The sequence below is a fragment of the Silurus aristotelis genome (genome assembly GCF_946808225.1).
Source record: "Silurus aristotelis genome assembly, chromosome: 16".
Classification (NCBI taxonomy): domain Eukaryota; kingdom Metazoa; phylum Chordata; class Actinopteri; order Siluriformes; family Siluridae; genus Silurus; species Silurus aristotelis.
In genome coordinates, this window is record NC_139589.1 from 22,461,872 (window position 1) to 22,476,621 (window position 14,750).

A 14,750-nucleotide genomic window follows, 5' to 3' on the forward strand; every position below is an offset into this window, starting at 1 on the left:
TTTAAAATTATAAGCCTTTAATCACTTTTAGCCAACTTTAGGGTGGCCTTAGATGAGGATTGTATATAGGATGCCACTGTGGGGCTCTTAGGCAGGTGAGGGCCTTGAGGAAGCAGTTGTATAAATGAGACTAACAACTAAGTACAAATAAGGGAATCTGCCAAAAGACCATAAATTCAAAACCTGCTTACTCACCGAATTGGACGGCACGCCCAGGTTGGTCTCGATGTACGTCTCGGTCTTGGGCTCAACAGCCAGTTCGGCCTCTAGGATCTTCTCCACAGGCATGTCCTCATTGGCGCTGCTGCTCGACTCCACCTCATTCTCATTCCGATCCTTGGCTCGCTGTCGCTCCTCCTGAACGGCTGTATGCAAAAAAACTGGGTCCATTCAATATTGCTGATTATACTTTTAATATTAGTATCCAAAAAAATACAAAAGCGCTTGCGGTATAATGTAAAATTCTGCAAAGTCTTTTGGCACATTTTTCATATATCTATATATACATCACTATACAGTATATAGTTACAGTAATTTAACATCATTAATAACTTGAACATGCAAGAGGATTTCTACTGCTTTACAAAACTATCTGAAGTATTCACCATTAGGAAAAACATTTTCTTTCAGGTTCTGCACTCTTTCCTTTTAGAATTTTATTTCTGTTTGTTTTTAAGTATCTCCTATATTGCCGTAGCAAGGATAAAATGGCTAATTTGTAGATGTTGGCAATAACTTCAGCAAATCACAGACCCCCTGGCTTTGCTTCACCAGCCATAGGAAGCCATTGTGGTCCTTAGCTTCCGATTCACACTTCCATAGATGAGTCAGGAACAGATTGACAGAATCAGGAACAGTGTTGGAATCAGTTTAGATTCAGTGTTTAGTTGAATGGTTTGGGTGTTTCATGAGCTCGAGTAGAGTAAAAGAAAGTGGTTCAGAGTGTTGAGCAGACTCTCGGTCTAACTGTGGCCAAGGCAGAACTAACCACACATCAGACCTCAAACGGTTCCGGGAACGTCTTTCTGTTATTCTTTATCTGCATATGTACTCTGTTCATCCAAAATACCCTTTTTTCTGATATGGCCTCCATTCAGCACATATGTGGAAACCCACACATGCCACACACATTCGAGGTTTTCTTTCATCCCATGCTATTTCCTTGCCGCTGAATCACAGTAGTGGCTTCTTGAAGGGGCCCTCGGGGCAGGGGGGAAATAAGGGGGCCCCACTTTACAGAAACTGCTGTCTGCTTTTGGAGGTCAGCCCAAGGGTAGAATACTTCTCGTGGAGTCAGCGAGAGGTGAGGCGGCCGAAATCACGTTAGCTTTATTTCCTTCGGAGAAGGAGGAGAGCATAAATTCATTTAATCCTGTTTTCCTGCAGTTTCGCTTAGCCCTTTTCTGGTTGGCACAGGCCTGCTCTTCCTCTGCCTCGGGCTGCAGCGGCTTGGGCTTATGGGCTGGTCGAGAAAAACCAAATGGGAGAAGTGGTGCAACCGAGTCACAGAGGGCCCACTGTGCATATGCATTTCGAAAGTGTATTGCCCGAGTGGTCTATTTGGTACACAGTAGGTACTAAGTGGGTGCTAACGTGCAGCAGGTTTAAGCATTTCATTAGCAACAACTGCGAGCTTTCAGCTATCTGTGTAATCAATACGTTACTGATCTGACCTGTCAGTCACGTTCAAGGAATTCTAAAGCTGGACGCACCTGGGGGCCTCACATCCTCTACTAGAAAAATCAGCGTGCTCTAAAATTTATAGAATAGGTTTTTCTAGATGTCCACACTAGAAGACCAGTTAAAGAAATCCATCACCCGGGAAAAAACAATCTAAACCAATCTATTTTGTCAGGGGGGTACTTGTTTAAATAAAGCTATGATATATTAGCTTCATTGTCTGAACCGAAGAAGATCTCTTTGGATTAGAACATGATACTTTCCTGTCAAGAGGCATTACCAAAAAGGAACAAGTAAAGCTTTTGGAAGTAAACCCAACTCTTCCATCTCGTCCTCTTGGGAAAGAGTGTGACTAACATACTAAAAGTGCTAATGTCCTCTCACAAAGGGGTAAACACGTTTGCTCCTGGGTTGTCTCCTCTCATGCTTTGGGATCTGATTTTGGAAAGGTGAAAGAATAAAGGCTGGTTCATGCTTTATCTGGAGAGTGTTCATTAGCAGAAGGATGATCCTGAGATCTCATCCTATTACACAATGTCCCATTGCTCCAGTCCATTTTGACCCCTTTATTTCCGTTTTATATCCCATCCCTCAGTTTAACAGGACCACTTTGTAATTTTTTTTTAAATGTCCCTTGCCAAGTGTTTCAATGTCAAAGAGAGGGAGTCTGTGATCTGCAATATCACATTAGAATGAACTTAAGCTCACGTGTACATATTTCTATCCCTGAACTGAATATGACCACAAACAATAACAAAGCTGTTCCTCCACCAAAATGCATTGATTAACATAAGCAACTTTCTTAGTAAGTTTTTCCTAAAATTCGTTCCACTACTACATCCATGTGGCTAATTTCAGACACTGATACAGGAGGAATATTTAGTAGGGGGTGAATACAATGGGCAGATCTAGATATGGATCTATATAGAGTGCCAAATATCCAGATTTGGGATGGCATTTGTATCTATACTTTTATTATTTAGAAAGTGACCAATAATATATGACCAATATTTTATATGTAGATTAATTTCTCCTCAGTAAACTGTTTCTAGAGCGCGTTCTCCCAGAACCGATGCTCTTAAGTAAATATGACGTATCACAACACTACGGAGACCGAGGCGTTTCCGAAGAGTCACATAGAATACAGATTAACATGGCAGAGGTAGAGCTGCATCTTCATTGAGAAAATTGAGGGTTTGCTGCCTGTGCGAATAAAAGTGAACTATCTGTCCCGTGCTGAATTGCATAGCATCAAATCTTTACTATTGCATCAAATTGCATTGAATCGCATTGTGTTGGATCGAACTGAAATCGGATCGCACTGCGTAGTAATAGAGGTGAATTGTATCTCATTGCAACCTGCTTCACACACCTGCTTTGTGTGTCGTTTCGATCGCCCCTGGCAACCTCCAGAGTCCACTATGGATGCTTATCACAGTAACACAAACAGCCTGTATAGTCTTGCTCACATATCACAGTTGCTAAATTAGAAGGCCGAGTGTCTATCGACACACTAATTAAGAGTCTGATCTCGTCAAAGTCCAAGGGCATTAAATGTTTAATCACTGCCAGACAGCGTTTGAACAGCTAGCATTTGAACGGCACTCACTACCCAAAATATCTCACTATACAAATCAGCAACCACAAGAACTTTTTACACGTTACTACAGTAGACTATGGAAAAGTCCAAGCTCTGTACGAGAAGATAGAAAGAGACCAGTGCTTTGCTTCTGTCCTCTCTGTAATCTGCTGTACCTTCTCTCTTCATGCCCATAGCCAGGCATTTCTGATAGCGGCAGTATTGGCAGCGGTTTCGCTGCCGTTTGTCAATCACGCAGTCCTTGTTGTCTCTGCAGGTGTAGGTCAGGTCTTTCCGTACGGTTCGCTTAAAGAACCCCTTGCAGCCCTCACAGCTGTAGACGCCGTAGTGTTTACCTGAGGACACAGCATATCCATCAAGACTGGACCGAACACACGGGGGGCTCAAATCTACAAAATCCTGTAGCTATTACTACTTAGCAAGTGTAATAATACGTGCATACCAGAGGAGCGATCCCCGCAAATGGCACAGATGTGTTTGGTGAGAGACAGAGGGTTCCCCGAGGACTGCGCTGGCAACTTCATCATGCCGTTAATGCCCACCGGAGGCTTAATGTCCTCGGAGCTGCTCACGGAGTTCATCGGCGAGTTCAACTGTAAAATATATAGACAAACAAACAAACACAAACCTGTTTAGATACACAGTTAAAGCTTTTTTTTTAAAGGGGTTAAGGACAAACGGAAGAACGGTTTTAACCCTAATTTGTTCAAGGGAGCCAGAAGCTTCCCGATACTTACAAACCCGATTTAATATTATAAACTTTTTCAGTAAACAATAATCACAATATTTATACTCTGAGAACAAGGGTTCATCAAGAGCCCTACTTTACTTAAAAGGAAAATCCTGTTACAGGGTTCGGTTCTGCTGTATCCAGCTCGGTTGGCTGTATAATTGAAGCCATGATGAGGTTACAACAGGTTTTGGTCGCTTCATCATGGCACCTGTTAGTGGGTGGGATTTATTAGGCAGCAACTGAACATTTCTTCCTCAAAGTTGACGTGTTATAAGAAGAAAAAATGGGCAAGGGTAAGGATTTGAGCGAGTTTGCCAGGGCCAAATTGTGCTGGCTAGACGACTGGGTCAGAGCATCTCCAAAGCATGTTTCCAGTCTGCAGGGGTCAGTATGGATCAAAAGTGGTCTAAGGAAGGAACAGTGGTGAACCGGCGACAGGGTCGTGGGGCGGCCGAGGCTCATTGATGCACGTGGCGAGCGAAGGCTGATCCAACAGACGAGCTCCTGTAGCTCAAACTGCTGAAAAAGTTCATGCTGTTGATGCTCGATGGGTCACGAATGTTTCAGCAGCAAAAGAAGACCAACACCATATTAAGCAGGTGGTCATAATGTTATGCCTGTGTGTATGATGTCATTGTAAAGTCAAATGCTATTTGCAATGTTTTAGAAACCTGGACATTGTGACTATTCTGAGTTTAAAAAAACCCGGTTTCGGTTTTACTGCAGTGAAACAATGCAGCCTGTAAATCTTGGTCTTTGATTGAGTTTTGAAAGACACACAGAGTTTCTCATGTGATTAAAGCTAATGCGTTTGGGACAGACCCATGCTTTCATGCTCACATGCCTTCTCTATTCATCTTCTTCATTCCCATCCTCTCTCTATCGTTTTTCTCGCTTTCGCTCTCTCTCTATTTCTAGAGAAGCAGTCCTTGCAGGATGTGTCCTGAGCCTCATTTATTCTCATTCAACACTGCCAGTGCAAATATTCTATGCTAGGATAGCTGCAATAAAATACTTTACAGGACAGTGGAATAAAGACAGGCTTGTGTTTCTTGTGTGTGTGTTTTTTTTTTTCTTGCGAAAATACACCCGTGCCAAAAATGTGCTGGGGTGAACTCATCCAGACACAGAGGGAGATTTGTTCATACATGAATATCCTGCAATGGGGCCTACGGTGTTCCGCGTGGATTTATAAGAGCGCGTGAGGGAGGTCTGAGCTACAATCAACAGCAATTCATCATTTTCTATGCACTGATCATCACCACCCGAACATGTACAGCGCTCACGGTGCATTAATAATGCATCTCTTGGGCTGTGTTTTTCTTTGCTTATTTTATATATTTTTTTACATTATACCTTCAAACAAAAAATTGACACTGATATACGATGCATTACAAGAGATATAAAGAACACTGAGCTCTGATATGTGTGAAAAAAATGTGTGAGATGCTCCAGTGCTTTGACTGACTGGTCTGAACCAGTTGACTCATCTGGCTTTCATATTCACAAAGAGAAAGAAAGCAAGGAAAAGAGAAAGAGAGAGAGAGAGAGTGTCAGGAAAGATCCTTGTGATGGAGTGATCAGTCTAAGCGTTACAATCTGTGTGCAGATCGCTTTGTTTGATGGGAACCGATAATTCACTAGAAGATATAAATCTAACTTGTTGCATTACTGAAATAACTTTATTCATCAGCTTTTCTGCTTGAAAAACATGTTTGCAGTTATTCATGAAGAGAAAGTGTTAGCTATATGTGCTTGTATTGATAGGAATCCGGAATCTCACGTGAGATACACTGTAAACATAACAATGCTCTTACCAACACAACTTTCCTAGCTAGCATCTTTCCTAGCTAGCATCTTTCCTAGCTAGCATCTTTCCTAACTAGCTTGCTCTCTGTGTAGATTCGATTGATTATATTCAGTGTTAAAGTTTTTTTTTTTTATAATTTAATTTAAAGAATTTCAATGTGAATTACATATTAATTGAACCACTGCTTAGGCATCACCACAGTAAACAACCTTCCACATACACCACCTCACAGACAAACACATTTGAGTAGCATTTCCTGCTGCTGCTCTCTTGGCTCCTGGTCTTACACGACAAACCTTTGTCACCCACACACTTCGTCTTGCCTCTTTATTTTTTCTCACTTGATTTCTAACTTGTATCCTGACTGGTCAAAACGTGTTTCCTATCACTTTGAGAGCACCCTCTGAGAGCAATGTTTGTGATTATGAATACATTATGTATCCAACAGAGCCCAAGCTGTGAAAATGCTAACAGCGAGAGAGGCGAGGCCCGGGTCAGGACCCCATTTGGAAAGAAAAGATCACTGTCAATTCTCAGTTAACGCTCGACTTGCGCGTTGATGTGAGCGGTCGAGACGGCTGCGTAGTGTCAGATAGCCTGGAGGACACTCACAGAGGAGACAACGCCACCAAGAAAAGACAGCATGTCCACAAACAAGAACTCATAGAGCTCACAACAAGAATCTAAACCGATGTGAAGACGTCTGCTTGGTGTATTTGTTATTGGCGACTTCATAATTTATGATTTTTTGCGACTTCATAATTAATTATTGGTACCCGTTATTATTCTAATGAACAAAACTGACTGTTTAAAATAAACCAACATTAATACACAATACAATGGGCCGAATAGACCTACGCATATAGACAATGTTGAAAAGATATGACTGAATATCCATCTGTAATTAATTTTTATATTGTATCCAAGACATTATAACTCAACAATACTTATTATGGAAAAAACAGAAAGAACTACTGAAACTGACAAAAGACAGATGACAGTTTTTGGAGTGGAGGAGTGGAGCAAGATCTTTCAACAAGTGTCTATAAACCTGAGTGTCTGCTGGACAATCCCTGTTACCATAGAAACAACAATACATTACAATATGTGAATTAATATTAACTAATGGTTCATCATACAACCAGAACAACCCGTGCTGTTATTCAGAAATGCCGCACTACATTTATGGCATTCGGCAGACCGCCTTATCCATCACATTTTTTCCCTTCATTCATACAACTGAGCAGCTATGGGGTTAAGGACCTTGTTCAGGGGCCAGAAGTGGCATCATGGTGGGGCTGAGATTTGAATTTACATCCTTCAGATCCAAAATGTAATGCATTACCTTACCATATAGAAGAAATAATATGTAAATTGTAAAAATATGCAAAAAAGTACACATGTTTACATAAATATATATATATTTACATGCTGTACATATACTTACATATTTATCAGCACTTGACAATTTTCACAATTGCTACTATTGCACTTTTTTTTTGCTAAACTGCATTTCGTTGCTGTGTACCTGTACAATGTAATGACAATAAAGGTCTGTCTGTCTGTCTGTCTGTCTGTCTGTCTGTCTGTCTGTCTGTCTGTCTGTCTGTCTGTCTCTCTCTCTCTCTCTCTCTCTCTCTCTCTCTCTCTCTCTCTCTCTATATATATATATATATATATATATATATATATATATATATATATTTATCTATCTACATGGATTTCAGTGTGCTAAAAAATTGTTAGTGTCACACCAAGACCTCAATGCTACACGCCCGTATACATAACATACACACTCCAAGACTAAATACACTCGCTCAAACACAGATACTTTTTCCCACCCCCCCATGTAAAAAAAAAAAATTATTAATTTAAGAAATCTATGAAATATCTTGTATGTATTTTGGAGTGGCCTAAAAAGAAAATTATTATATTTCTCAAAAAATGTATATCAATCGAATCAAATAAAAATTTTCTCGTAAATATTCCCATTTTGTGCATTCGATATAAGGAAGGTGCCAAAACCTTTTTTTTTTGCAACACCCAGACCTCAATACTGCATAATTATATTTGCACAACATTCACACTCCATCTTTTAACACCGATACAGAGCAGCTTTTCGCGTTTCACGAGACTAAACAGGTGCTGCAGAGATCCCAGACCCACACACACACACACACACACACACACACACACATGGCTGAAGAATAGCGACATTGATGCCTGTATGCGGTCTGTCCGCACACCTGCACAAGAGTACTACCCTTATACAAACATCTATACAGTACATAAGCCTTCAGACCCACAGACTCTCTGAAGGCTGCATTAAAGCCATCTCCGTCTGTGTAGCTCTCCTCCAAACGGACACTCCGGCTTGTAACCAGACATGGGCTAAATTTGATTTATCGCTTCAGGAGCAGCTATTAACCTTAAGTAAAGAAACGGAGGCTAGTGCAGGCTATGCTAGCTGAAAGAAAGACATTAGAAAACACAGTGGATAGAGAGAGACGTTATAAATCACAAGCTTTCTTTTACGCCGCTTGTCAATGGAAGAAAGCACTTTCCAGTTATGATGAGGTTATGTCTTGGGAAATGGGCTCTGTTAAACTTGCACACACACACACACACACACACACACACACACACACACACACACACACACACACACACACACACACACTCGGTGGACATCACGCAAGCTTTTACACACCTTCTTCTAACTGCACCGCTTCCATGCAGACTTCCTCTCTGCGGTCAATTCAAAATCTGGACTCGGCCTCTGTTCAGCCTATTTTCAGTGCAACTCTATCTGCTTGGGCTTGGAGTCTCAGTGGTGGGGCAGCAGGATTAAAGGAGCTCACTTCTGTTACTGTAAATAGATTAATTTGCCCCCATACATGAACATGCACCCTGTTTCTGGGGGTAGACTGTCACCAAAATGCCCCTCTCCACAAACACACACAATCACACTGTGGAAAAACTACAAAAACAGTCAGGAGATGTCTAGAAGAGTAGGACACTATATTACACTACTGAAACTCCACCACATGGCAATGTCTTCATTAGATACTTGTCCAGCCTTCCAGGGGTCACGGGTGAGGGGTCACTCTGCAACTTGCTTAGTAATGACAAAATGAGTATGAAGCATGACCTCGCTGCAGAAACATGACAACAGAAAAAGTTTTTTGTTTTTTTTTTTAAGAACCAGAATGTTCTTCTGGTGACAGGACATGCTCAGAGTTTCTCTCGTTTCTCTCCTTTATACAAAAGTCAAACCGTTAAGAGGCAACGTGAGAAAAAGGTCGAGAATCTTGTGGGTTTGCTCGCGATAAATATGGCCAGAGTTAAAAAATGTGAAAGTGATGTGAACGCTGTCATGGCAACTCATTGCCTTAAAATAATTGAGGGAAAAAACAAATAGACATAAAATAAGAGAATAGACACATATACAGATAATTCTGCAGAAAGATAAAAAAGAAACACTTTGTGGCCAAAAGTTTGTGGACACCTGACTACAAATTGTCTGCTTTTTGAACATCAAATTCCCTTTCTTCTGGGAAGATGTGCCAGGAATGGGACATTCTGGAGGAGGCCTGGAATGCTTTCCATTTCATATGCTCAGTAGGGTTGAATCAGAGTTCTATAGGAGACCACTCAAGAGCTTTCAGTCTAACTAGGAGGTGTATGAAAGATATCCAAAGAAGAAGAAGAAGAAGAAGAAGTCACACAAACTATGTAAATGACTTGGTAGAATAACTGAATAAGTGATTTGGAATATGACCTAACACCATGGGTAATATGGCTTTGTGCACAGGGGCATTGTCATGCTGGAACAGGTTTGGGTTTGCAAGTTTAAGTGAAGGGATTATTTTATTCTACCAGCATCCAAAGACGTCCTGTACAACCGTGTGCCTCTGATTTTGTGGTAACGGTTTAAGGAAGAACCACATATGGCTGGAAAAGTCAGTTTTCCCAATAACTTTTGTCCATATAGTATAAAATGCTATAGAGTAATAAAATGAACAGAAGCCAGCATGTGGACAAAAACGGACAAAAAGACAGAACAAAATGAAAGAAAAGAGAATGCAAACAAAAAAAAAGGAAATTGGAAGAAAGTAAAGAAAGAAAAGCGATCCAGCGTTTTGCAGAAAGTTCTAGGAGTAAAGTTGGAGTACTGGAGTGTGTGATCCGGTCATTGATATTCACACAGCACTGCGCCTCTCGCACTGCTGATAACTCGCTGAAAATCTCCACCAGTTCTCAGCACTTTTCGACTCAGAGCCGCAACCCGAGCCGCAGTCCCTCCACAACCCGAGAGCGAGTTCGCTCTGTATCGCCGTGCTTCATATTCTCACCTGGCATTTAAAACGCAGAGAGACGGGAAAAAAACACAACAAGATGGGTTTTTCGTGAGAATCAGGACACGTAGATGAAACGTCTGGATGCTGCAGCCATACAGCATTCTTGAGACCTCTAAGCACTGAAGATTCTGAGCTAGGGGCTTTAACGGAGCTTATCCTGTCTTACTGATCCGGAGAACAGACTTCCCTCAAAAGGACACTTCAAAGGCTCCTATATATCCTGCATCCAACAGTCCTAAACACACTCCCATCTTCCAGCTGATACTCCGGAGCTCCTCTCACAAACTCATCGGAAGAGGAACGATGAGTCTGTGAGTGATGACTAATTACGAAGGCTCGGAGACGACGAAATTAATGAGTGCCAAGAACTTTGCAGCTGAGCGCTGCAGGAGAGTAAAGACTCCAGCACATACACCTCAAAGGTCAGCGTGTAACCCCCAGGGCGTGATAACCCCACTTGAGCTCTGACCTTTGACTGTTGGCACGCATAACTCAGCCTGAGAGTGACCCCATCGATGAGATTGTGAAAGGAATTCTGGAAAACCACACTGAGAGGTGGTCCAGGAGCTCAGCATCACCACCCTTCACTCTCAATTACTTCAACTCATGGGACGTTTCTGAAATTCGAACAGTGGCTGCACAAATACACAGTATATAAAATTCAAGATTTCAGACCCTGGACTTTGAAGACTTAAATATTTAAAGGCCCGGGCATGAGTTGAATCTAGAATGATCACAGACGTTGCTCAGGAGCTTCTGGTTCCACAAAATCCAAGTGAAAGGATAAGACTTGAGAAAAGGACATTTCTCATAATCACACACTCCGGCGCTCAGGATATTTCTTACTCTCCAGTATGTGATAAATTACGAACACACTCTTGGTGTCACCCAAATAAGGACGGGTTCTCTGAAGGTTTGTTCCACACACCATCTAAGGGGGATTTTCTTTGCCACAGCCGCCCCAGGCTTTCTCATCAGGGATAAATACATATACATTCAATTATATGAGGAAATTAAAAATGCCTAGAACTGACAGATCAACAGCAAATAACAAAAATATACAAAATTCTTGTAACTTGACTATAACACATTTCAGAATTTGCTGTGATGTAAAAGTAATCGATAATTTATCAATAATACATGGTGGTGGTGTCATTGATTTGGTGAAGCTACAGTCACCACACAAGTGATAGTTGGAGTATTTCATCCTGGTCATACCAGAGAAATTTCTACCAAAATCATTCCTCATGATAAAACTATATATATATGTTTATAGACAGATTTATCACATACAGCACCTTCCAGAAGACAAAAAGTAATTCCATGACCACCATATGAGCCGTTGAAAATCTGATTAGGACAAAATAAAGCATGAAAGACGCAGTCATCTTATATTTGTTGCAAACCAAAAAACTTATATGGACAGTTTTTGATTTCCGTAAATAGTCCTCCAATTATAACAAGAAAATTCTGCAAGCTCATTCTTCATATTCTTGTGATCGCAAAATAAAGGTTAGAGGATAAAGGCGCCAATGGTTCTGCAATGAGAAGATCCTACCCGAAGATAACGTCCTGCACTGATTCGCTGTAGTTCCATCGAGAAACTGCCATCAGCGCTCTGCTCCGTTCCTGCGCTCCGACTCGTGATTGTGGAGCTTAGCTTGTGACACTGTGAGTCTGATGTGTCTCAGTGAGAGGAAAGAAAAAGCCACAGGCTGATGTTTAAGCCATGTTTGTTCTGTTTGGTTATGGAAGACTTTCTTTTTCCTTCTCTTTCAAAATAACGCCTTAAAAGGATTAAAGGCTTGATCTCGATCAGATGTTTCGAAGAAAACAGAAGTTAAATCACTTCAGCTTCTCGTTAATTAACTGGCAGTTTCATTAAAAAAAGAAAAAAATACACGCACAAGTGAATTTGTGTATCAGCAGGAGGATCGTATGTCTGTTTTTACACGTCTTCCATCAAAACAAGGATTAATTCCTGGCACATAGATAAAGCTGGCTTGGTGCTTCGGTGCTCACTCCGAGAATCGTTCTCATCTGAAGCTTCGTTCCAATTAAGATAAAAAAAAATAAAAAATCAGCCGAACAAAAACCCTCTTTTGACCAATCATCTGTTAGTTAAATTTGCTCGAATCTGATTGGTCAGAAGATCTGATAATCAAATCACAGGTTTCGATTAATGCATTCGTTTTAATACATTTATTTTTAACAGCGAGCTTAGACGACTTCTTCGATTGCACTAAATTGTTTAAGTGGTATTTAACCAAAAAACAGAGAATCATTGATATAAGAATTAAGTCCAAAAGTATTGGGACACCTGGTCATAAGTACGGTGTGATTTTTGAGCGTTGCATTCCACATTTAGTCCCAATTTGCTCTTATAATTCCCTCCACTCTTCTGGGAAGATGTTCCTCTAGATTTTGGAGTGTGCCTATTCTGTGGATAATTGTGTTTATCAGCCATGAGGGTGTTTTGAAAGGCAGGTACTGATGTAGGTAAGGAGACCTGGGGTGAAGTCAGCGTTCCAATTCATCCCAAAGGTGTTCAGTGGGGATGAGATCAGAGCTCTATAGCAGAGCTTTCTCTCCAAAGATCACTTTTTGCACAGGGGAATCGCCATGTTGGAACAGGTTCGGGTTTCCAAGTTCAAGTGGATGCTAAATTTCACTATAGCGCATCTAAAGACATCCTGTACAATGGAGTACCTCCAGCTTTGTGGTAACATTTTGGAAAAGAACCACATATAGCAGGAAGGTTCAGGTGACCCAATACTTTTGGAAATATAGTGTATTTGTCATAGACGTAGTTATATACAGAAAACATTTGAATGATCATTTTGCTACCATTTGTGTTCTGCCATGTTACACATATCAAATCAATTTGAGTAATACATTTAAATTTTGCAGCTTATAAAGTGTCAAAATTTGCATGTAATTTACATATTTAAACTACTTTTGGAAATAGCAAATTGTAAATGATATAATCAAATTTTTATTTCCCTTTTGCACTGAACTTAAAATGTAAATTTTAATTCTAAATACACTGCCATTTTGAATATTGCATTGGCATTTTATAAGACATTTTAATTTGGTAAAAATAAATAAATAAAAGCACAATTTGAGCGACAAGAACGGCGTCCGAACACAGGAGAAGGATTCTACATGGCTGCAGAAAAAAGGACGGCTTTGCAGTTGCTTATGAAGGAAAAGATGGTGAGCAAGTGGTAGTTCTTTTGTGGATGATCCACAAAACTGGAAAAATAAAACCAAGATAAAATATTGCATATTTTAATACAGTTGTCAGACCGAGTTATAAATGGAATAAAGCATTTCACTAATCAATGCATCGCACCACCCGCTGATTACTGATTATTTTCCAATGTATCTTAATGGGTGGAAAGTGTTCTAGTTTATTCTGTGTAATCACTGCAGTAGAAGCTCAGAATCAACACTAAAAACTGGTTCGAGGACACGACTAAAGAGAATCCAATCCTGCGCAAGTATCATAGCAACTGGCCGAATTACAGCAAGACGTAACGTTTACACGTTATATAACCTATGTATTCATCGTGCATTCGTGGAGAAAACTGATCATCGGGCTGAAGTGTGGGTATACTTTTTTATTCAAGGACGAGAAACTAAATAATTGACCTCGACTGCGATTGTGAGCGTTGGAAAAAAATTTGGAGGGGACGGCGCTTATCCAGGGCTTAAACACAGGATATTTTCAAGGTTATGCTTAAAAAAAAACAAGAATGAAAGAGATTAGAAGTTTTCCTATGGCTGTACGGAAAGCAATTAGACACACAAGCTAAACTTCAAATCACATTAGTATCCAGTAATTACAAACAAAAGAGCAAACTCATTGTTAAAGCCCTAGTTAACATTCTGGCCATTCCTTCACAGACATATAGCCAAGTAGTCTCTTTGAAATGTCCCCCTGCCAGCAGCGTTCCTAATTATAACCCATACAAATAACCTACGCTACAAAAAAAGACTGATATCCAATCAGCAGCTTTGGCTCAGGAATACCCAGGGATGTTATAGACGCCTGAGCCGGGCTGGGGATCCCCCTGGAGCGGAGGAACGCTGAGGGGAAATAAAAGGAGCAAGTCGGCCTGTAGATTTGCTGTGGTGCTAACAGACATGGACGCCAAATGGTCCGGACTGATCGAGAGATAAATGCATGGACAACTCCTCACTCTGTCCTGCCGTGCAGTTCCCAAGATCTGAGCTCCGTCCGCTGTAAGCTCCGTCCCTCTTGCCAGACGGCACGCATATTTCCTAGTGTACATTAGACAGAATTGCGCTGAAAAGGCTCTCTGTGGCGCACGCGATGTTTGCGTTCGTACAGTTTGAAACGTTTTCGCTCCCCTTGAGAAAAATGTGTATTTTATAGCAGGTAAGTTATTGTTTTTGCAACTGCACACTGAGAAAGGGATTCGCTCTCTCAGGCAAGAGCCCTCAGGACTGCGAAGACGTATTGCTGTCCGCTCCGGACCCTGCGCAGCAGGCCGAGTGGAACTATTTCATCCGACAAAGACATGGTGAACCGCCAGATTT

General features: G+C 40.9%; 1 protein-coding gene across 1 annotated transcript in view; it reads right to left on the bottom strand.

The window, feature by feature from the left end:
* rxraa (retinoid X receptor, alpha a) overlaps positions 1–14,750 on the bottom strand; it is a 106,417-nt gene that overhangs the window by 19,954 nt on the left and 71,713 nt on the right. The window contains exons 5-7 of the mRNA XM_083564146.1: positions 3,723–3,873; positions 3,436–3,615; positions 196–365 (exon numbers count right to left, since the gene is read on the bottom strand). Of these exons, the coding sequence (XP_083420272.1) occupies positions 196–365; positions 3,436–3,615; positions 3,723–3,873 (501 nt within the window). The remainder of the gene's footprint in view (positions 1–195; positions 366–3,435; positions 3,616–3,722; positions 3,874–14,750) is intronic.